Source organism: Dreissena polymorpha, chromosome 7 (genome assembly GCF_020536995.1).
Source record: "Dreissena polymorpha isolate Duluth1 chromosome 7, UMN_Dpol_1.0, whole genome shotgun sequence".
Taxonomy (NCBI): Eukaryota; Metazoa; Mollusca; class Bivalvia; order Myida; family Dreissenidae; genus Dreissena; species Dreissena polymorpha.
This window is the reverse complement of record NC_068361.1, coordinates 75,944,524-75,971,118: the sequence shown is the minus strand read 5'-3', so window position 1 is coordinate 75,971,118 and position 26,595 is coordinate 75,944,524. Positions and strand designations below refer to the sequence as shown.

Here is a 26,595-nt window from a genome sequence, read left to right as displayed (position 1 = left end):
TATGAACTCTTAGTTGCCGATTGTTTTAGATACACATAAATAATTTTAAATAAGTGTTGGATAAATAGAACGCTTTATCAGAAACGCATAGACACGCGATGCGTTATCCTATATACTTATCCATTTATGATCATGAAAGAAATAATCGGCTTATACACAGTAAGGTTTGGGTTCAAATTAACCTCTATTTAACCGATTAGTTTAAACTATAGAGACTCAATCATAGTTTTAAATGCATATATTTAGTGTGTACTAAAACATACCATTGACCGTGAAGAAAACTTGACTTCCATCAGGCGGTGTTGACAGGTCCAATATTGCAGATGTTTCCATGCCAGTTCTAACAATTTCCAAAAGATTGCTTGAACCGGAAACTGTGCCTGAATATAGACATGTTTATTGATACAATTTACATTTTAATATTAATCATAATTGCCTATTATTTTAGACTAATAAAAGCATTTATGTACAAAGTACAAATTAGAAGTGATGCACAACATGACATTTCTTGCCTGTTCTCATAGAGAAATAATGCAGTTTCTCTGGGTAACCAAATACGGTGGCATCAATGTTGTCATCGAATCCAGTCCATGTTACAATGACATAATGTGGATTTGTGATAAACCCTCTGTGGTTGTGGACTTGCACTTCACCTTTTGTGGGCGGAGAACTGTCTAATATGAAACCATTACTGCACGACGATATTTCTTCTAGAATTTCAGTGAAATACTCACGTTCTATCACAGTGTTATTCGAGTATGCGCATATGAAATATAATTCATTGATTGATATATATTTTCTGTCTAATTCTATGTATCCATTGTCAGTTTCGTACTTTAGAACACAGTTTATGTCGGAATCACACGTTTGTGGCACATACTGCATCTTCATAAGGTACCATGAAACTGAACGTTCTGAACCGTACATCAAAGCACCAGTCACTGAAGAATCGGCATTACCTATGTTCATTTCTGAATCGTGAAGAAGGACATAGTGCTGACCAATGTCAGAACTAGAGAGCATCTGAAAATTAAACGGAAGCATATTTACATATTAGAGTTTGAGGTATAATAGTAAAATAATATTGTGTAATTTCCTGTTATAACGAATCAAGTTTACCTTTTTGATGAAGACCCAAGTGTCTGATGACGAATCAAAGTCGTACACAGCTGTTTTAGAATAGGACCCACTATTGCCTTTATTAATCTTGTGACAAGATGTCTTCGCTAAACCACTCACAGAAAATACCCTGACACACATGAAAGTTGTCATATGTCCATGGGTTGGGAGACGAACGCACTTTTCAACCTGTAAGAAACCATGTGCGATATAGATTACATGTTTCCCCCAAATAAGCATTCTTTCAAGAGTTGTTTGTATTAACGTCTTTAAAGTATGCGTCTTCTTGACTTCAATTTATTTAAATGATATAAAAATTACCTTAACGGTTGTACCATTGGGCAGCACATTCTCCCAAACAGACAACAGTTGACCACCTATTTCATCACGACTTACAGACCATTGATAGAATGCAACGTTTGCGCTCTGTCCAATTATTTTCCATGACGCTTTAACATCAACGCACTCCCCAGCATTTGCGACTATAACTTCAATGTTTATGAAAGAAATATCAGGAGCTTCAAGTTCGATTGTAAATGCCTGCGAGTGAATAGGACTGAGACACCTTACATTGTTGCACAACTGAACGCTGGCCATGTACAGTGTTTGGGCTTCAAATTTCATATCATGGAACGTAATATCAGATAAGCCAACAAGAGTTTGAGGTGGTGCGAATATACTTTCTTCATCCGAGCTGTTAACAGACACGTATTTAAGTAATGAAACAGAACATACAATATCCTCAAACGATGCGGCGGTATGAGGAAATGTCCAGCTTATATTCAATTGATTGGTGTTCGGAAGGATATTCTCTGCCGGACATTTACTGATTTTCAAACGCAAACAAATGTCCATTGAGACGTTTCGGTGTACTTGTAGAGTAGGTTTCTCAACATAAGGGATCAGAACATAGTTGTTATCTTCGGTTTGGACTAGAGCGTCACTTGTATTAATTCTCAGTATAGTTTGCCATTCACTGTTTTCCGCGAACAAAAGATATCGCTGCCCGATAATCAACGTAAATGGAAGTTCAATGAACGTACTGTCGCTTGCAATCGAAACATTAACTTCAAAGACTTTTGCGGAGAAGCAATTTTTTCCGATTTTTACTTTCAGCTTATTTTGTGGAGAATGTCTATCATATATTCGTATTCCGTTAGAAGCAGATATTGTGGTGCCCCCGCTACAGCTTGCTTTTACAATGAAAAAGTATACTTTGTCGTTAACAATGGAACTTGAATTAAGGCAGATATTTTTTATTTCTGACGTGCTCTGAAATCGAACTACATTTGGTGTTGTGAGATCTAATCCTATGCCCACTTCGATTGAGACATTTTCATGATGTTTAAATCCCATCCAACCCGCACACATCCTGTGTTCAGTAAAATGTACATCAATATCCGTTGAAATGTTCATCATTTCTGGATCCAAATCAAACACATAGCCGTGTCCTGGTGGAAATCTTGAGGGCAAATGGAAAGTTTCGGTTCTAATCGAAGTAAAGTGACCGGCATTGTTGTATATGTGAACGTTGAGATAAAACATTAGTCCATCCCCCGTGTCTTGATTCTGGAGACGATTAAGAGAGTATTTAAAGCAGCCTCCACTATAAGAGGGACACGGTGTCGACATATCCAATCGCCATTCAAGGAGTGGACTGGCAACACGTTCGTCATGACCTAAATGATATAAAAGATGTTCATTTTTATGAATTGAATTATATGTTGGGTTCGAAAATATTCATGCAATACTTAATATATACAAATGACAACCTACCAAATTGAAATACCAGTTGGTCTATTTGGGCTGTCTGTTCATCGTCATAAAATGTATCCGATTCCCAGGCAAACACGATCGTGTCTAAAACGACAGACACTCGGGGAATATATTTGTACCGTGGTGGTGTTTGGTCGATTAAAATAGGACCAAGGGTTGCGATGTTGGACAATCCTGCTTTGTTTACTGTTTTGATGAAGACATAGAACAGCTCATCGGATCCAATTGCTTCATGTCGATGTTTGAAGTATGGTTTTCTATCAGAAGAAATATAGTCCACCAAACTTTGCGAATCCTTTTCGGTCGCATCCAGACCAAGCCCAACAAAAAAGTCATCGATTTGACTTCCTGATTCTTCCACTTCCCAATTCAGCACGATATGATCGTTGGGCAAATAGACAACCGTTTCGTTAGTGTACAAAGGTAGGTGTTGACAAAGGAAATCCGAAATATCAAGGTCTTTACTTCCGGATATATGAGTAGAAATAAAGTCAGCTACTATGGTATTCACTGTTGATTTGCAGATGCTTAAACATGCTGTTGTTTTATACAGCGGGACTTTTTGAAGGTGCGATTGTAATAAATACGGTTGTCCTTTTTGGCAGGTAACGGTTTCGGTCCATGCTGCATGCGCCAGTGTTAAGTTGCGGATAAGAGCAGCTGAGATATCTCGTGTGATTCCATCTGAACAAACAGACTTTGATGACTCCATGGCATGGTTAAGAGCAATAATGGTAACGAACCGTTTCCCTGTGAAATTAGCTGGAAGACGAACTGATGTCTCAGTAAGCTCTTTATATACAATTATCTCAGCTACCTCTGTAAAGTTGTAAAGTTCCTCTTTTGTTAAGCATCTTTCGGCAAGCCCTAACCTGTAGAGTTTGATTCCACTTTCATGGTCGATAAATCCATTCCAGTGTACAACAAAGGAATCCTCACTTGTGTAGTCGATATCTTTGTAGTCCACAGGACCTATAACGATACATTTAACAATTTGAAACAAAGTTATATACACTGGAAGTACGAATCTATTGCACAGGTCCTTCAGCGAGTGGCGTCCCGATAAGAAACTACGGATTATGATATTTTCCACAATTTATTACTATTAACATCAACTTACTTGCTTTGGAATATTTTAAAAAGCACGCGATTACAGATTGTCAACTATGATTTCAAAGCTCGACTTTGGTCTAATTCAATACCTTCATAAATCACTCCTTCTTCTGGTGGGGAGTCGTCAATAAGTACATCGATATGCTCTGTCGTTGTCAGCAAGGCATTGTTAGTGACCGTAATTTTGAAGAAGTAGTTCCTGTTGTGGTTCCCGGTATGCTTATCTGCATCAACGAGCTTATTCAGCGGGATTGAGTAGTTGAAAAACTCACACATTCCTATGTCTGGGCAATAGCAATCAACATTTTCAGTTGGACAAGTTGTCTGAAATAAGTAACGCCCTATATAACATGTATGCAATTCAAATAAAAAGTAATTGATCAAATCATTTTTCATATTGGTTGTTTATATTGATTACGTTTTATATTGATACTAAAACACGTTCCTTTCAATGTAAAACATTCTTTTAAGTCTGTGTAAGTATAATAAACAAACAACCATAAAAATGACAATATGAAACTAACGTTTTTTATCTGTACTACTGACAAATAACCACTAGTTAACGTAGTTGACGTATCGGCGATTCCGAACTCCCACTTTATGTTTTTAAGTCCACTATGTGAGTCCAATGCGTCGAACGTCATCTGCATCTTTGACAAATCGGTGCTGTTATGAACATATAACATCTCATATCCGTCTTTCTTTAACCAAATGTTATTTATATGGGGTGGCGAGCGATCTATGTAAACGGTTGTAGACTCATTGAAAGTGTTATCGACAATATCAACTGGACGAATGTTGAATGTATAGGTCTGTCCATCAGCAACATTTAAGTTAGTGCAGAATCGTTGATTCAGAAAGTTTGGTACGAGTTGTTCTTCCGTAAACGCACCATTGTTCAGTTTCCAGGATACGAAATATTGTATTATCCCATGTACATTCGGTGTACCACCAACGGGGAGAAGGCCAGTTGTCTGTTCATATACGCCGGTTATATGACCATGGGGCTCGGACTCTATTTCATTTAAAAGTTCGTTTTGCAAATAGAACATGTTTATGAAGTAGTTTTTCCAATTCAGACAAATATCATTGTGATGTGTTTGCCAGGTGAAGTTTGTCTCTGGCGATGCTGAATCAAATTTATATGGATTGTCTTTCCAGGTTTCAATGAAACTCGTGTTGTCGAACAACATAAACCTTCTACTTTGTCGAACGTTATCTGCAATATCCTTGATCTCTAGTGTAACACAATACAGTCGCGGTGAATTGGATGTAAGATTCAACTCCATTTCATGCACATCGGATGAAGGAACTTTTCTGGTATATGTGTTCTTTGTGTAATCAACTTTCAAAGATCCGTTGGAGGGAGGTACTTCGTTGACAGTTATTTGGTAACTTTCAATGGTCGATGCTGTCTTACTTGCCCCTCCACTTGGAACTGGATCAACCCAGCCGGTGAATTGAACCATCGATACTGTGGATCGTGTAACTCGCTTCTGAAGTGTTAACGGTTCTGACGAGCATGACCCCAACTTGGAGCAATGTTCTGGTGGTGCGCTATCGTATCTGTAACAAACTGTCCTTTGATTTTGGACCTTCGTGTAAGGAACTGGTCCAGATGGTGCATGCGTGTCTGCCCTTGTATCAATGCTTTTTAAGTAGCCTCCCGCCTTTGCTTCAAACTCCAAGCAAAGTCTGCATCATAAAATATATTTTAAAATGTAATAATATAAAGCCTAACAAATCATAACATAAACATTCCAGCAATGTTCTCCCAATTCAGTTCCGTTTTCAATAGAAATATATAATCGTTGATACAGTAATGTAAAATGTCTTACGCTTCACCATTGTGTAGATTATACTTCGCCTGGTTGACCGTTATGTTTCCTGTGTCGTGTTGTGTTTGTACCACGCTTGTGCTGGATGAGGTGTCAACCAATTGTGTATGGTTTGACTTTGCTTCATATGAACCTTTAAGAAGTCAACATAATTATCACTTGTTTTATTGTATATAATATGGAAAAACACACTTGTTATGTAATTGAAAAGCTTATAGACCAGAGTGTTAGGTACAAGGTTTAAAGAAGCAATTACCTGTCACATCCTGGACCTTAATTGTTATTGTTGTATCGCTGATTCCAAATTTTTCTTCTTCGATGAAAGATGGTTTGCTAAGAGAAATAGTTACTGAAAATTCAGAAGACATTATAAATTCCATAGTACTCGGTTGGTAGTTGCCGTACATATCCGCTAGGTATTGACATGCCGTTGAATGGCTAGTGCTCATTGCTCGTTTCTTTTCACCGTTAGGTCCAACTGCCACTGTATCGCATGTCAAAATATCAGGAGGTGTGTTGGGCTGGCACGTTGTTTCTCCGGCATTGATCGAACCGTAATCAACAGTTGACCTTTTGACAAAGCCATTCGCACATTGACAGTCCATAGTAAGTCCGGTGGTGCTGCATGTTCCGGGCCAGCAATAGTGATTGTTCCAAGCGCACATACCTTAATAATAAAGAGTCTCACCATTCAAATCAATTTAATATGGTTCAATACATTTACTTATAAGTGTATAGATGTATATTTACAATCTTGGAAGAATCCAAAGACCCCAAAAGTATAATTTTTACAATAAAGTGTGAATCTGACCTGAAAATTAGGCGAAAATGCGCATTTATTAATTTAAAATTGACCAAAAATCGAATGGTAGATTCCATAGTCAAAGAGTAATGCTCCAAATAGAAAAATAACAAAGGAATCCAACTCTTCAGCACTAAGAGAGACTTAAACTACATCCTTTTTGCAATTCCTCTCAATATCCAATATAAATAAATGAAGTTGTATTAACATGTTATGTCAATAGAAGTACGCTTCGCACACAAACTTGAGGAAAAAAGGCATTTATTATCAAAAACGTCGTCATGATTAATATAAGTCATACTGCCCTTTAAAGTGTTCTATAACTACACAAAGTTGTATTCGAATCCTTTCATTTCGCTAAGAGTTATTACTGCATAATAAAAACACCACTAAGTTTGCTTTGCACAATATAACAGCCAAGGCATGATTCTAAACGCACGGAAGAGAAATGGGTTGTTTTTTTTAATTTGTAGCACCGCACAATGTTTTCTGTAGACCTATTAACTGTTATCTTACTTTCGTCGATCGATTTGTTATAGAGTCTACACGAAATAAACAAGATGCAATTAATATGTTATATCCCAATGCCCTTTGTTCATACTGTAAGTTGTTTTAATTTGAATCCATTCAATATTTTTCGAGTTATGCTTCACACAATGAAATGACAGGTCGTAGTTATGCTATTAACAATAAAAATATTCGAAGGGCAAAAACTCACAAAACACCATAAAAGGGTTACATGAAAAAAAGAAATGGAAAAATCTGTAAAAACTTAGGATGCAGTAATACTCTTTGTGCTCGGTATTTGCTCCAAAAGTATATAACGTTTATTTCATCAATACCTAAAATACTTGCAGATCTATGCACCACACAAGAAACGGAGTATAAAATCAATTAAAACAATGGAAATCACTGTAAACTATTGAAAAGAGATGTTTGATTCTGTTACTCTGCTCTTCCTTTTGTTTTATCAATTCAAGTTGTGTTTAACTTAACTCCTTTCTGTGTGAATTATGCTCTGTACACAAAAAACTATTGTAAAAACGTGTTAAATCATGCAGCGAGTGTATTCGTCCGTGTATTGTGCAATTCTCTTAAAGCCCCATATAATTATATACAGTTCAAGCAATATACTCCGCACAAGATGCATGCCGGACTTAACGTATGTGTGGAAATTAAAGCATAGTCTCATGTAAAACAATCTTACGTTGACATTCCTTTTTGTTATTCCATATCTTGAATATCGAATTGTTTTCATTGCATTCATTGCACTCAGTGTTGGTTGCAATTGTGCAACTTCTATTTTTACACTGGATGATATCCGGACATACTGAAATACATAACAAGAAAAAGAACTCTAAATGTAATACAAACTGCATACTACAAATCTACTTACCAACAGGTTTATACCATGTAATGATTATAAGCATACAAACCTGTATCTTCTATTTGCTTGTATAAAAAAGTGATAAATAAATATAGTAAAAAAAACGTATACACTATGCGTAGCAAGACCCATGATACGTAGTATAAATGTGACACATGTTATGACTCAAACTACTTAAAAAGTATAGTGCTTTCCTGCAGGACATCCTTATACATATTTGATTTCGATTCGACAATTCTTGTTTTGCTGGTCTTCCTGAAGTGTCAATTGGTCCAAAACGTTGAAAAAAAAGGCAGCATTCGAAGCTTACATGCGTCGTATTAAACAAACACAAACATAAATATGCAATGACAGTATATTAACGTTAACATATTACAAGTGGGTGTTGAGAAAATAATATGTAAACATACAATTTTCGCAACAATGACCATGATAGATCTTTGGACAGACGCATCCACAACCGGATGATGTGATGGTACTAATGTTATAGCACCACAGTTAACACTGTCCGGTATCACGAAATTCCGAGTATATGCATTGTTTTTTTGCATTCGCTCATTCATGCATTGCGCAACAAAAACAAGAGCAACGCATAACGGGTGCCATGCTCGGCAGCGGGTGCAGTTTTAAATAAATGAAAGCTTGTAAGAATTTGTGCAGCTACATACGAAGTTTCAAAGTTGTAGGCTGAAGCACTTTGATTTTAGAGCCAATGTTCAAAACCTTAATAAAATGTTAAGGTTTTAGCACGACGCGGACGACACGACGAGCTGGCTATGACAATACCTCTCCGAAAACAGCAGAGCTAAAAATAATCTAGACCTAACATGCGAACCTCCACCGCAGGTTCTAGATCAGCACTGCTTCCCATGGCGACCAATAGCATTTGGGTTTCGGACAATCGCAGAACAAACCATTAAAGGGACTGTCAACCACGACGACGAAGAAAAGTTGTAAAATACCGTATTTGTTTACAATTAATAGTTTATATTGATTAAAATATCACGACTGGTATATAACATTACTTGAAAAAAAAGTTAGGGTTTTCATATTTTCAGTATATTTGGTAATACAATTTACTGGGTATGTCTACCAGGTAACTACCAGTTAACAATAAATAACGCCAGTAGATTGATCATCATCGTCACGTGGTTAACCCAGGAATGCAAATTGTGCATGCGAAGAGAATTGTATATATATATATATATATATATATATATGATCAATCTACTTGCGTTATTTATAGGTTGTATATCGTTATGTCACCTATTTTCGCGATTGTCTTTCGATTTCACATCGCGAAATTTAATTACAGAGTATACAGAAAATATTAACTTTTTTCAAGTAAGGTAATATACCAGTCGTGATATTTTAATCAATATAAACTAAGAATTGTAAAAAATACGGTTTTTTACAACTTTTCTTTTCTTCGTCGTCGTGGTTGACATTCCCTTTAAACATTAACACCATTGTGAAAAAAATATAGTGCAATATTTGACTAATATTATAAATCATATGATTATATATATTGAAAATGCGAATAAAGTGTCGCTATGTTCATCCCAATTATCGTAAGTGTATGTGATATTAAAATGTGTTTTTATTTGATATATTTGACAAGTGGCACTCTAATGAAGCACTTTGTTAAACCATATTGTGATGTTTTGGTAGTGGTAATTAAGCAAAATGTATCGAACTCAAATAGAGAACTGTTTAAACGTTAATTAAAAGTCACTTCTTGATTGTATCCGATTATTATTCGCCATTCAATTGAACCAATGAACAAGTTTTGCCGATATTCATGTTATTATCGTAATCTGAATAGGATTTTGGTTATTGATCAAGCGCTGAACGGAAGCACGGATCAGTTAAGATATGTATTTCTATACCGCTTTGGAATTAAATTAATAAATACGTATATGCTTTTGATTCTGATGAGAATGTAAACAAAATGTTAACAAGTGAATGATTTATCGCTTTGAAATAAAATAAGTTTCGCTTTTTTATTTTTATGAATACATGAACACTTAGTAAGCTTATTTGTATTATTATTATATAAGAACATAACACTGATCAACGTTTAAATCAATTTTTTAATTTAACCTCAACTTAGTATACATTGTATACCGCTCGAATAATTGGACGCTGTATAGGTATAAGAATTCAATAGCGTTTTAGCAAAATAGGAAGCATTATGGCAGAGAACTTCATAATTTTCACAAGATAATTTGTATAGCTAAATATGAGCAACTGATCGAAATGGATTATCATGCGCAGGACATGTTCTGTCGCGGACGAAAAATAAGTCTCGTGTCTTGTTGGTTAGACCAATAACAACAGGTGCTGATATATAAAACTCGTAAATGAACATGGTTTTTATAACATGTTAAAGGAATAAACTTTATACAATTCATACAGATACATGAGATAATACGTGATTATGGTATACATGTATTAGGCGGTTCACAAATGTAACATTCAAATGGATTGAATAACCTACATTACCGAATAAGTGATCCATGTATACTTTGTCGATCAAACAAAAATATTTTGTTAAACATCCATACTTGTTATCTGATAGATTTATTCACAGGCCTCATAGTTAATTTTATTGAAATGTATTAAAAGGTTTAAAATACACATAAACCAATTAATTATGTTGATGTATTGTTTTAACTACAAACAGTTGGTTAGGACATTTTGCACAATTATCAAATTCTGTTTTCTTAACGCGGCATTAGTTTTCCGGCTGTTGGATTCCAACGTTTTATAATTGAAAACGAAGAATATTGAAACATAGCATATTTTCAAATTAAAATGCTTGTTAATAGAATTTCTTTTAAAACCGACTATAATTATACAGCAGTGGTGAAATGCGTCAGTTTAACCGAAGTATAACCCAATATTGAACATGGTAAACTATGGCTTGGCCTAATACAAATGTGGGAATTGAAAAGTATTCGCACAATAGTTCATAAAATATTCTCACAACACAAGAACATAAACACACGAATTATGAAGCTTATCGATGAGTTTCATACTCAAAATTGAAGTGCCTAACATAAGATTGTATGTCGGGATGATAATTTATGATTAACTCCAATAAAAAAATGCGCGTATGGAAGGTTGGGATTTGTATGCACGTCATTACATAAAATGTACAATATATTGCACACTATTTGTCAATACATCAATAGATGTACACCCTGACTAATAACCTCGTAGTAAAAGGATTTTCATTATGAACACCAAGCGAACAATACCCGCAGTACCCTCATATTCCTCTATGTCGTTCGCGCCTTTTCGCAAACTGAAACATAAATAGACATACATAAATAACGCAGTTTGTTCTAAGTTACATATTTGTAACGTATGCATACCTTAATACGTATGTTTGTATTATACTATTTTTATTATTATTATTATTTTTATTATTGTTATTATTATTATTGATGGTTATAATTTCTATAGTGTGAACACTCTTGAGGCCACGGGTATTGCAAACTCTTTACAAAACTTTATTAGAACAGTTGTTATGTGTATATCTCGTCCGCATTTGAAACTCAGTCATTTCGAGTAAACAATTAACTGACTAGATCAGATTAAAAAAACACGCGTGTGAAAACATCATTTGCAGAATCAGTATTAAAATGACAAAATATAAGGTAAACATGCATTATGTGAATGTACATACACACAATACAATCTTATTGTTTACAATTCCTATTATTCACTCAAAACTTAACAAATTACTGTGAACGCCTCAATCTGGGACAAATCGATCAGATCAATCATTGCATAATTACTAACACACTTTTATTCAAACGGTTTTTTACTAACTCGCAATGATGTTAGTTTTATTATTGTTATTAAATCTAAATATTTAGTCCCAACTGTAGAAACTAATGCTAGCTCATATAAGAATGATTTGTATCGCTTTTTGGAGATTTTGTCGAAAGCACATAGTCAAGAATACTCTCCACTTGTGCAACATCTTCCTATTCTCCGACTAGGGCAACGACATGTGGCTCCTGAATAAGGGGCACCATTGTCGCAATTATCGTTAGAACTTCCACATTCCTCCTTCTTGTCATTTACACATTTTGGCGATTGTGCACTCCTCCACACCTATGTTGCAAGAGATCCATGTACTACAATCATTAGTCGAGTACCGCTCAGATTGATCTATCAAATACAACAACATGGCGAGCACGTAATTTGCGCATTTTCTTATTAAAGAACAAATAGTCTTATTTTATAAGATATTGTATTATAATAACACTTTTTTGGTTTAACTATTTATCTGTAAAATATTTAAAAAAAAAACACGTTTCATGCAAAATAATGAAAATTAATTGCAGCCATCGATAGTATTGACAATGCTGTTGCAAACTAATCAATCTCGTGAGATGTCGTTGCGATATTTAGCAAGACCGCTTTCATTTTATATCTAAAGAGGTCTATTAATAACAAAAAATTGAGCGTATTAAATCGCATACACATATTTTGTAAGAGTCGTTATCTGAGATAGTATGTAGACTTTTAGGCAATCAAACAATCCACTTTAAAATTATACTCATCAGAACTCAAAAGTGTTTTTTTAACATTTCAGCTCAAATACAGATGTAACTGGAAACATATTCAATGATTCCATACTGATTTAAGACAGTAACAGGAAAAGAAGGCAGTGGTACGCTTCTCAATCGAATTAAACCGTCGTGAAATAAACGACATCTCGTCTGATAAAGGTGATCATGCATTTTAAGTTGAGAACATACATCCCGACTTATTTTAAACATTAATTACACCAGAAGGTTATATGGATGACATGCCCATTCCTCACAAGTCTGTTCTACATTTAAACTTTTACCTAAGCATATGACGCGACACATAGTCTCGCGTTCGGATATTGTTAATGTAATGGTTGTTTTTCCTGTTAATGTATCTGGTTTCTAGTGCGGATAAGCCCTATTCTGAACATATTTTCATATTCAAACTCAATGTCCATGATCTTGAAGGAAACTACACGATTATTTCGCGCGGCACACTGTTTCTTATGGGTTAAATTATTTAAAAGAAATCTGGAATGGATTGATAAGTTACTGCCCGAAAAGTGAAGAGACAAATAGACGGACTGACAGAATCTTGCAACAAAATGATTACAATATTTTCCTATGCTAGTAATTGGATGCAATTTGTTGTTTATTTGATTTCTTTGCCTGTTACAATTCAGAAGAAATGTTTTATGAAGCCATCGCATCAATGGAAATCAGTTTAATTCTCATGACACACTTTAATCTGGAGAGAGAATGAGGAAGATTTGTAAAATAAATCCTTGCACGTCAAAGGGTTTACATTCTAAGTCAACATTGGCAAATTAGCGTACTTATGTCTGATAAACATATAAATAACCAGCGGCGATGTGTCTGATAAATCATACCTTGAATGTTTGACTAGTTTAAAGCGAGGCAATACGATTTTGTCAAATATTTATGAATTTATATAAAATGTGTAAAAACTTATTATATATGTATTTCAATATAAATTAAAATAAAAGTTAAGAAGAACATGTGTCAAAAAATGCGAACTAAGCCAGATATTTAATTCTGAAATCGAAAATGTCTGTATCATGCATGTACGATGTGAATCTCAATTTAGTTTTACGGATCATTTTAAATTCCTGCAACAATATCTATTCATACGACACACGAACACTAACTCCGGTCCCAATAAAAAGACGAATGCTTCGGTTATTATAGGAAAATATGTACGAAATATCTTCGTCACCATCGGCGCTAATTTGTCTTTGCTGCATTTTATAAAATTCGTCGTCAATGTATATTGTTTGCCTATTCTGTGTTATTGTACTATATTTTTTATAAATATATCACAATTTAACACATATAAAAATCGTATAGTCTCGCTTTAAGTTCTAAAGACCAACGTCATCGTTTACGAAATAGATTTTTTTAACATGCCGATTAAAAGGCAATACTTTTGTTAAGTGTGAAGGGGAATAAGATAATATACGGGATTTGATTAAACAGTCTATTAACGTGAGTCTGTTGAAAAACAGATCATTGATGTGTATGCACAACTCATTTATATTTATCGATAAGAAATCCACTACTAAACAATATTAATTGTATCGAAATAATTGCTAGTTTTTTATATCACACACTGAATGGTTACTTTTTTTAAATAAGGACATATCCTGAACTGGCGCTTTCTTCAATACAAGTTTAATAATTTGATAGACGTTTTATGATGAACAGGATAAACGATTAGATTAGGAAAACAAAGATGATATAAGTTATATAAACACAACAACATTATCATACAAATGAAAGCAATTTTACATTGATCAATTTACTAAGATTTTATCATTAGGGTATGAATGTGTACAACCAATGAAACACACTATATCGACATCAATAAAAAATACGAATTGCAATGTGTCAATGATTTACTTCTTTGATATTTTTATATTATATGGTGTAGCTCCGTTTTGAACAAATTTTACGTTAGTAAAAAGCCGCTCTAACAAAACAGACTCATTTTGTCCATATCAAGTTATGAATCGGTTATTCTGAAAGATTGCGATCTTGCAAAAGAACGACAGTTATCAAAGCGAAAACGGCCTGCGCCATAAATCATGTGCGTTTCCTTTTTCCTTACAAATCACGTGTAGACGTCAAAATTGTCATAGAAATGCCCTTCGTTAATTGGACTATGCGTCCAGGGATTGTTTCTCAGTAACGGTTTCGTGTTTGTCCCATATCCAAGATAGCGATTCGAAAGACTTTTATGAAATGTACATTAGCTTTGAATGTCATTTTACAATGTGCCGAAAGCACGCGTTAACAAGGATCGTCCTTAAACACGGCTGAAATGTTTAGTCCACTGAGACAATGTGCCGCCGAAGACATGTATGAGTCAAGTCGGCTATGTCAAACTTGAGCTCGCATTTCTTGTCCGATCCTTATCTCCTTTGCATTTTGAATGATTTTCCTGCACTTAGGCTTAAGAGCTTTGCTGATTAAACCCATGTGCGGAAGTCTTTCGCACAAATGCAAGATAAATGTCGTACATGTTTGAGTATAAATATTGATGTTCCACATGTTCTAATTGTCCTAGCGATAATTGTTTGACCATTTCGCACTCTTTCACAACAATTCAGTGAGCAGATATGTACACATGAAGTTCAGTCTGTTTTGTTACCGTTTATCACTGTCTATTCATATAACGTTTTGATATGTAGTTACTACGGAATCCGGATAGTGCCATCTATAATCTCGCACTTCTTTCATCAAGGGCGACACTAGACACACGAAGCCATGTTTGATCTTTTTCTCGACAGTCGCGGCGATACTTGATCTTTTTCGTGACAGTTGCGGCGACGCACGATATATTTAACACGATATATCGCCATTTTGGCTACCTACACAAGAGCGATATATCGTGTTAAATACATCGTGCGTCGCTGCGAATGTCAAGAAAAAGATCAAGAATCGCCGCGACTGTCAAAAAAAAAGATCAAGTATCGCCGCGACTGTCAAGAAAAAGATCAAGTATCGCTTCGTGTGTTTAGTGTCGCCCTTGATGAAAGAAATGCGAAATTATAGATGGCACTATCCGGATTCCGTAATTTACGATTACACGAGAGCAACTTGAATGTGGTTTAACAACTTCCTTGTCTGGGAATAATCAAGTACAGATAAAACAATACGAGCGCGCTTAATACAGCGATACAATCAAGTGACATTGTGATAAAATATATATTGAATTAAGTATAATTAATTAAATTTATCGAGTAGTTTGATAGTTGAATGGCATATGACGATTTATAACAAGATACATCTAATACAGCTTTTGTAACGTTACTGTGAATTATTTAAATACGGTGCAGAACCCTTACGCAAACGTATCCGTTGTTTAACGTGCGTTACGTCAAAATGTTCGTAATTATACGAAACGCCGATATTACCATTAAGGTTACACTCCAAACACACGTAACCATCATGTCACGCCGTGCTCAGTTTAGACCATGTTTATATCACTTGAAGTATGTGCTTTACCATTGTGTAAGTGTGTGTCGATAAGTCAATGATCCAACATTTGTCGGTTACTTTAACTTATTGGAATCAATATGTGTACATTTGTATATATATATTACGAAATATATATTTTTGTATTTGTTGTTTGAAGAACGTATAAAGTAAAAGCCCACCATTTTGAACTTGAGATATGTATACAAGTAAACTAGAGAAATCAACATATTAAACTATTATGAAACAAGCGTAGCATGTTGCATATCTAGGTATAAAACAATACATGATATACCGATATGACCACACACAATCAGTAAATGATTATCTAAAGAAGCGGTGTATGCACATTCATATTTAACTTTCAATTTCATGTGTGACTTATTCTTTTAAAAGCCCATAAACAATCAAAATCAACGAATATTTCGTACATTATAAAAAATAAATAAGGTGAACACATAACAAATCAATGTTCTTATAGCAATAGCCAAAATTTCAACGCCTGATGTGGTCTGGTAACATAGATCTTACCCTATAAAAATGCTCGTTTTTATTTTTTGTGTCACAATATATCCTATGTGAATTTCCGGCTACGATATCCAAACATTACGAGTGAACGCGAGATTAGCTTCGGGTAGCTTCGAAAGCACGACGTACTTCTCATGAATACATCATTTTTCCGACGCTGCCCGAGGCCAGTCTCGCGTTCGCTCGCAAATTTTCGGATATCGTGGCGGGAAATTAAGTACATTAACTACTTTAAGAGCATTAATTTTATATTATATATCATCGTCAAACATATGAAAATATTCGTATCTGCGTGTGATGTAGCAGACGTAGGCGTATAAATATATAGCATATGCCAACGTCAAACCAACCGGTTAAAATGCAATTTTGAATGGGTTAGTCTCTATTTAGTACCTCGCTATTGAGACAAGTATATATTATAGGTTATAGTTTAACCGGAGACAAAAGAGCGAATTTTTGCAATATCCACATCAATTCATCATTTTAATTATCAACAATAAGTTTCCGTGGTTTAAAAAAATATCTTTCACGAACAGGGAAGCAGAAATATCGTACCTGGTATATGGAATTAATTTTCTAGTATCGTGAATTTTAATAAATGTATCTGAATGTTCTCAGTTTTGAATGATTGTGTCAGAGATACGAATGTTAACTAAATTGATAAACAGCTTACGATTGCAATTGTGTGTTGACGTGTAAAAAATAAGATTTTTTTAATATTGTACTGACAAACACTGTGTTGATCCTATCAATCCAAATGTTCAACAAAGTCAAACAATGTCTAAATCCTGGTTTGTCCATGAATTATTAAGAGCAGCTCACTTTTGATATAAGAGAAATCGATATAATGCATGAAAAAAAGTTACTTAATTGTTCACAATTAATAGTGCTAGATAACATATTTGCTTTGGAACTTTCGAGTTCAACAGCTAAGGTAAAACATAGTTTGAAGATAGTAAACGAGTTGCAAATATAACCATGTTCTTTAAATTAAATAAACGGTAAGGAATATTTATTTAAATCTTCGTACAGAGTAATATATTAATGCAATATTGTGAAAAATCGAGTAATCGGGGAAAGGTCAAAGAAATATTTTGAGGAAAAGATTTATCACAAACCTATTGTGTCTACAATTGCAACGTCTTCCTGGTTATATAACGAGCACTGATGCTTTGTTCCATTAAGCGTCGTTCTCAATCTCCTTCAATTTGAAACGATTACTCCCCAAACTTCCTGATGACATTCTGAAAAAAAACATTTGGTAATACTGTAGTATTCAAATGCAAGCTTTATATGTCAAACAGTAAAGGCTGTAATTATAAGATAACATCTGAAACATTTGTTAAACAAAGACATAACATATTTTACTAAGTTGCTCAAGTATCAAATATAAATTGATTGACTCGTTGAGAGAAATGTACTTGTAAACTTGTAATATTTCTTAGCCTGATTTGTACGTGCACCTAGACAACCTAATAAAAATACATCAATTATCATAAAGATTTATCAAAAGACGATTGTGTACACAATGTTCTTCTAATCCATGCGCCGACAGAATGTGTCATTGCTGCATTTTTATACATTATAATAAATTTCAAATATGTTCTTTTTTACACGAATACGGTCATCAGATTAACAAAAACAACACTATTTTTCTCGAAATAAGCATTTATTTGCTTTTTTATTGCGCGTCTACCACTTCTTGAAGTATTGAATATGTATTGGGGAAAAATATTCATCTCTCTATATAAATGTCGTCGATCGACAAATTAACACAGCAGATGAACGAATGTGATTAAACGTTGTAAGACAATACTAATTTAAGATAATAACTAATAGAGCAAATGATATCAATGTAACATCTCTATATCAAACCGTTGGGTACACATAGGAAAATATCTTACAATAATATCTAGCCTATACCATTCCGGCTAGTGATACATTCATTTCGACCAGATATCGTCTTAAATTCCATCCATTTAACTTTACGTATATGTACGCATGCATAGAAATATAAAGATTCACAGACAAAGAAGTCATTTGATATATTCACTTACAATAATTTAAGTATACTACGTCAATCGCGATTTCTGCATAAAACGCAGTCCCACGGTGGACAATGTTTTCGTAATCGTGGTCTGAAGCTGGTTCCATCGTGATAGATTTCGATGACAGTGAGTGAGCACCGCGGACGTTATCGGGAAATCGATCTCACGGTGGACCTACGCGATCGCGATCATTTAAATAAAATGTCAATAGTAATACTTTTATATTTGTAAGCTACCTTTCTTAGTTATGTATGATTTTCAAATACATTTCAATAAATCCGATGACATTACTTACGTCGGAAATCACCCCCACAATTTACATCGACATCCTTGATTATAGCCTCCTGAATAGTACGGATACTAATAGTATAGCTTACAAGTGACTTTTTTGTTGTCTATCCAAATTACGTTCTGCAGTGCTGGCCGCCATGAAAATATAATTTACAGATTTATCTCCATAAGTGTACCTTTGACATAGCTCTGAAATTTATACTTGATATGTACATAACGATAAAAAATTCGAATAAATATATTTAAAAGGAAGTGAAATTCATCCGAACTAAATGTAATAATATTATATTATACAAACATAAGTAAATGTAAACCTTACATATTTAAGGCACACACCAGCATTTACAGGAACAGGTGCTTGCTCACGGTGTTTGTGTGTTAAATCTCGTATATTTTAACTATACAATTTGTGTTTACATAAATTTGTAACTGTGAAAAAATGACCAGTGAATTAAACCAAAGAGCGGTTATTTCATTCTTACTTAACCACTTAACTACAACATATATGCACAATCATAAATAAAATAAACATCATTCGCGCCAAAATGAAGACAAAAACATTCCACTTATACACTGCAATCGACGAGTCATGAGTGTACGTGTTGTTTGTTTTTGTCAGCAATCAAAATATGTGTTCAAGCTGTGAGCAAAACGATAACGTTTGATGATATACCTCTTGCCTCTTTTTCATGAATAACGAGAGTCTGGCGTTTCCCTTTTTCGCTTCACAACGTAAATCATTAATTCATCTGCATTCGATGGTATTTATTTCTTTTAATCAAAATTTGAATGTTTATTTGCAATTGGTTTTATTGTAATCAATTGCAATGCAATCATCCAAATCAGATATATACCTACAGAGGATTACACAAAAAAAGACGCAATACCAATAACATCTATGACATGCACATCTTTACTTACAATATTTTCATAAATGAGCATCATTTTAATTATGTGTTCAATTTCAGTTCAATATCAAAGCATTCAAGGCATAAACAGTACCTCAGAAAAGTGTTTTTTATGTAACATGCATAAAGCGCAAGTGGAGAAGAGCTGATCTTGGTGTGTTTCTTATCGAACTATTTTGACACATTTGTCAATATATCATGGATTGTTTATTATATTGTAACGTGAGTTGTAACATTTATTCAATATTCACATTAACGTCACGATATTGTGTAATAATGTGTAATAAAGAGGAAGAAAAGACAGTTTACCTTTCATTCCAGACGAGCTCACAATTAAAGGAACAAGTTTGACAACAACGCATTTCATGTCTGTGCGATTTCCCTGACTGTCGCGAGTGTTTATAACAATGATTGTCGCGTGATATACACAAATGGATGTTTCCATTTTAACAACGCGATCCGAATTCATGTCAACATTCTTGAGCCATTGACATAGATCATGTATAAACGCATTACATATACAGTGTTTTAGTGGAAAGTTAACATTTTACTGTTATTTCCTTATCCACCAGCCGAATTCTGGCAATAAAAGATCAGCCTTGGGTAAAGGCTTATATGTAAATGCATACGGCATGTATATTAAAAACTAATGTATTTTAGGTTTGATGATAAACACAAGATCGACCTCCTGTATGCCAAGTTTGCAACATTTAACGAAAATTGGTATCGTTGGGATGATATATAAAAAGAAACAATCTATATCATTATACTATTGAAATGGTAATAAGTAATTAAGCTTTATATTTCAAAAGGTTAACTTCACAGAACTATAAATTACAGATTTTATTTAATTCGCTTTTGTCTTTTTAAAAAATCACGTTCTAGATAATGTGCTGGTATATTTTGTAATGTTAGAAACAAGAATGATTCAGTGTTTACCTGAGTCACAACATGTCCCAAAATGTTTATCCTGACAGATGCATTCCCCTGTCAAAAACGATCCACCGTTGTTGCAATGAGTGTTGCAATCTCTATATTCACGCTCTTGGTCTGAGCTAACACAGATTACAGCATGAAAACAGCACTTCCCTCTGAATCGATACTGTGTACCACCGCCACATGGTGCGTCACAAGAACTCCAACTTCCCCACGGACTCCATATACATGTCGAATGCCCACATTGAATTGGAGCAATTAGTACGTACATAACAGAAACACATGGTAGGAACCAATGTTCCCATTTTATGTTCATTTTTTAAATAAAAATCTGTATTTTAGTTTCAAAGCTGATGTATATAAACGTATAAATGAACTTCTTGCAACATATAACACATAAGTCAGACAAATAAGTTGCATACGGCTTTTGTACACGTCGTGTGTTCAAAGTTATACATATAGAGAGATTGCAGAGTAATATAACTGAAGTGATAAAGGAATAAGTTTGACATCAACGCATTTTATGTCTGTGCGATTTCCCTGAATGTCGCAAGTGTTTATAACAATGATGGTCGCGTGATATACACAAATTAAGGTATCCATTTTAACAACAACGCGACCCGAATTCATGTCAACACTCTCGAGCCATTGACATAAATAATGATTAAACGCATTACATATACAGTGTATTGGTGGAAAGTTAACATGTTACTGTTATTTCCTTATCAACCAGCCGAACTCTGGCAATAAAAGATCAGCCTCGGGTAAAAGTTTATATGTAAATGCACACGACCGGTATATTTAAAACTAATGTTATTTTTGGTTGATGATATAAGATCGACCTCCTGTATGCCAAGTTCGCAATATTAAGCAAACATTGATATCGTTGTGATGATAATTAAAAAGAAACATCTATATTATTATAAGAGTGAAATGGTAATAAGTAATTAAGTTTTATATTTCATAAGATCAACGTCGATGAACTATATATTACTTATTTTATTTAATTCTCTTTTTTTAAATCACGTTTTTGTCAAACAGTACTCAATAATGTGCTGGTATAGTTTGTTAATGTTAGAAACAAGAATGATTCAGTGTTTACCTGACTCACAGCATGGCCCATAATGTATATCCTTACAAATACACTCCCCTGTCAAAAACGATCCACCGTTTATACATTCCATCCCATAAATCCACATACATGTCGAATGCCAACATTGAATTGGAGCAATTAGTACGTACATAACAGATACACATGGAAGGAACCAACGTTTCCATTTTATATTCATTTTTTATAAAAAGAGCTTTATTTTAGTTTCCAAGCTGATGTATATAAACGTATATATGAACTTTTTGTAACGTGAAACACAAACAAATTCAGACAAATAAGTGTGCATAGGGCTTTTGTACACGTCGTGTGTTCAATGTTATATATAAAGATTGCAGAGTAATATAACTGAAGTGATTTAAGGCAAGAGCACATAACGAGCTACTACATATGCAATAAAAATAGCGAATAATAAAACATCTTTGTGTACCTCATTCATAACATATACATAAACTAATGAAACGCATTATATTAGAAAGATTAACAAGTACACTTATGTTGAATCGTTAATTTATTGTCGGTAGTCCGAAAAGTGTATTAAGGAAATGCACCTAGAAATTACTATCTATCAAATTCTCGATATATAAAAGTCTCGTTCCATTGGATACAATCATGTATGCAAACATGTCATGGTAATCAGTTCATTTAGAACGCGTAATAAATAGACAAAGCAAAACCCCGCTGTGTCAGCAAGTGAGGAACGTATGCGCAGATTTATATACACGCGGTCCCGGAATAAGGAACAAATCTTGGCAAAAAAAAATAAACGAAACCAAATACGTTGATACCAATGACAAATTTTATTATTTTATTAATAATATACCATGTATTGTGTAATTCACATCAAATACTAGCAATGTGACCGCTTTCTTTTCCTTTTTAAATTATTTTGAAATTAAAACCCTATGCGCTGTTTTCCAATTGTTACTTATTGATGTATATACTACTTAGCAGCTTGAATGTTAAATAAGATACAGTAATTACAAGCAACCAAATACATTTCAGTACCAAAACAAACTGGTGTGAAGCAACTACTACATTGCACTTCGGGAAACCTTCGAGTAATTGCCAGAGTATTTTATTTTAAAACCGGCGCTCGAACCATTGATATCAGGATTATCATAAGAACCGTTAACGGCGCAAAATAATGTAAGAACAAGATTAACAGATAAACTGATGGTTGCTTCCGATGATTCGCTTTGTCAATTAATGTGTAAATTGTTTATCTTAATGTTGATTGCGTTAAATTGACGCTACTTCCATTGTTCATTTCTGCGTTATTATTGATAACGGTACGCGAGGTTTTTAGTTGGTCGCGTTAGCGGCCGACTAAATTTACAGAGCATGTTTTGCAAATCAGTATGTGCTTAGCTACGCTAAGGATGGTAACTGCAAGTCACTACGCTAGAAACGATTACCACTGCCTGTTTATACTTCACTGGTACACTGCAGCAGACAGCCTATAATTATGTAAACAATAGGTTTAAGAGCTTGTGGGACATATTGGCCAGTCTAGTGTTTATAGCAGCTTGTGCGACGACATTGGTCAGTTTATCATTAAAATCTGTACATAATGGCTGCTTTCAAGGAAAACGGGGCTTAATGCTGCATTAAAAGTCTGTCATGTGGGCAAAATTGTTTCTCAATAATTAGAAAGAAATTAGAAAAAAAATATATAAAGTATTAGATACACATATCACAACATGTACATGATTATAGGCTTGTTATTCTTTAGCAAGGCAACCAAAATTCTAATGATGGTTGCCAGTGCAGCAACCAATTGTGAAAAAAGACATATTGTTGTTATTTTGTCTAAGTTATCTCTATAACATAAATATGATGATAAACAGTCACACACATCTCGACCTGTGCTTTAAGACACACTCTTTAAAATTTGAATGGGCTGTGTTAATTTTAAACTTGCGATATAAAAAGCTATAACATACGTTTGAAAACTGAGTTGCTTCTAAGATTACGCAATATCGAACGAATTCAGTGCCTTCAGCGCTTTGATTTTAACATTCAACGCAGTAAGAATTTATGTTGAACAGAAACCTAGAATACCAGCCCTCTGGTATCTGCCTAACTCTGTTCACTGGTCGTGTAATCTTTTCATGCAAGTTCACTTGGACTGTAAGGTTTTACCAAATGGAAAATAACTGTGTTTTCCATATATATTATTTCAATATAACATCTAGCTGTTGCAATAGTTCGCCTACATTATATATTTACAGTAAAGAATATAACTGAAGATGTCCTCAATAAACGTGCGTTACGCTATATTAGGCACTCTACAACAAAGGCTACATATTGAAAAACAGATTGGCCAATCACTTAGTATAACATTGTATTGACAATATATTATATGATTATAATAAAATATAACAATAAAATGTATTAAACTATAATGTAATAAAATAAAATAAATATTAGATAATATGATATAATTACATAATAATACAATATAATATCATATCCTACAATAACAATTATCTTCAATTTGTGACAAATACATTTAGTAGAATGAAAAACATGCTACAAAAATTGTAATCAATGGCACAGACATTAATGACACGCAGTTCACACTGTCTATTGCACAGTCTTAATTTTAGTTTAAAGAAGTACGTGCTTATGCTACACTGTATCGAAATAAGCCCAAATCAGACATTTGACCAACATAAATGTTTCGTGTGTGATAAATTAAGCTTTTTATTATCATTATTAACCTAAAGGGTAACTTTCCAACTTGAACTGTGGCTTATTCGAATATTCAGCAAGCTCGGTACGAATTAACTTATCCTTTACTCATACATTTTTCTGATTGTTATGCTTATAATTATTCAACCTTTTATTTCGTAATATATGTTATATGTTATTATTTTATATGTTATATGTTATTTAATATATAATAAAAAATAAAAAAATAATAATAAACATGAATATTGCATTCAACATTTGTATTAAAATTATTTAATTATATACCTTGTATTATTATCGTTTTGTCGTGTTACTATATTACAGATGAAATAAGGTTTACCTTGTGTGACCGGCATTTTAACGATATGGCTCATAAGTTGTCCAGGTAGTTACTATAATTGTATTCATGTAGATGTTCAGTAAATGTAAAATTACATGACAACTTGTGTTTTGCTTTCAAAGTGTGTATTGTGTTTATTAACGTGTTTTCTCTCGACGTTTAAAACAACCAACGACGAAAGGCAAGCTCTAAACTTGGTGTGTATTGCATGTGTTTTCATAGTTATGGAAACATATATAGGACTTGTTATTGGTAATTTATTGCTTCCAACAATAAAACGTAACAGAGAAAATTACCGATCATGTTAACTTTTCCACTTACTCTACATTTCTTGATTCCCAAATGTATACACATGAAAAAGATCGCATTTTGTATCGACGCATGATAAAATTAATATATTTTCGCTCGTGTTGGTGCCACTATTGAAAACTTAAATAAAAAACAAATTACTAACGTAAACATTTCTTCAAAAACCAAAAATAGTGCATCATGAATTGTGTACACACTATTCAATACCATTAATTTAAAGAATATCATCTACATATGGTAATCCAAAGGAAAGGGTCATTCCATTTTCAACGTTTCAACGCCTTGATGTAATTTTAGATTTCCAAACATCTTTATGGTCGCAATTAGTTTTCAAAAAGCCATATTCATAAAATTACCGAATTGAAATTCTGTTCTTCTAACATATCAAACTACGAACCAATACTAGTACAAAGTGGACAGGATGATTTATATTCCATTACCTAAGCATCCTCGATTAAATCCTCCAGAATAATAAGGATCCTCGCAATGTGTACACTTTATACCGTCAGGGGATCCACCACACTGTTGTTGACCAGAAATACAGTGTTCAATGTTGACATGCCTACATGCTGTAAATACATATTTTAAAAACTGGTCATTACATTTAAAAGTAAAAGTCTTTTGGTAAATACATACACAATATATATTTTTGACGCATGGAAATATCATATATAAATTATTCAAAAATCATAATAACAAGAATAAATTAAGAATAAGTCATCAGTTCTTCATACAATGGAGACCTTTTTATTGCACAATTTTAACGAAAAAAACACCGTATTTGAGTTGTGTAATTACGCTTGTCCATTGATAAATACGATATATCGCTAAAATATATTTTTGCCGAAATGTGAGATTAAATACTACAAATTACTTTCGCAACATCTTCCGGTCCTCCAGCTCGGACAATGACAATAGCCATCTGAATATTGGGCACCATTGTCGCAATGTTCGTTAAAACCTGCACATTCGTCTTTCGTTTTTTCCAAAAGCAAGAATGACATGTTCTACAATGATGACCTCCTCCACAACGTTCGCTGCATCTTCCCCATCCATCACAGTGAACCCCTCACTATACATGGTGCAGGATCAACGGGGTTTTCAAGGGTTTATACTCGGCTAAAAAGAAAGTAAACACACCGTTAAAAACTTTATTTGCAAAAATCTTTACAAAAAGCTTAGTGCATAAAATACATTTTTATATAAAAGAATAAATCCTTGAATACGGCTGAAGCGGTGCCAAAATTTGACGTTGCGTGTTGCATAACTGTATACATGTATTCAGTATAGATCGAATTTTTGGCCAAGAACACAGGTTTATTGAATAAAGTAATTCTGATTTATTTC

At 33.9% G+C, this 26,595-nt stretch overlaps 1 protein-coding gene and 1 long non-coding RNA gene across 2 annotated transcripts in view; one reads left to right on the top strand and one right to left on the bottom strand.

Moving 5' to 3' along the window:
- The window catches only part of LOC127838190 (uncharacterized), a 451,449-nt gene that overhangs the window by 180,012 nt on the left and 244,842 nt on the right, over positions 1-26,595 (top strand). The gene's annotated exons all lie outside the window — the stretch shown is intronic.
- Positions 1-26,595, bottom strand: part of LOC127838175 (uncharacterized) — a 126,035-nt gene that overhangs the window by 7,681 nt on the left and 91,759 nt on the right. The window contains exons 7-8 of the mRNA XM_052365755.1: positions 513-653; positions 264-380 (exon numbers count right to left, since the gene is read on the bottom strand). Coding sequence (XP_052221715.1) covers positions 264-380; positions 513-653 — 258 coding nt within the window. The remainder of the gene's footprint in view (positions 1-263; positions 381-512; positions 654-26,595) is intronic.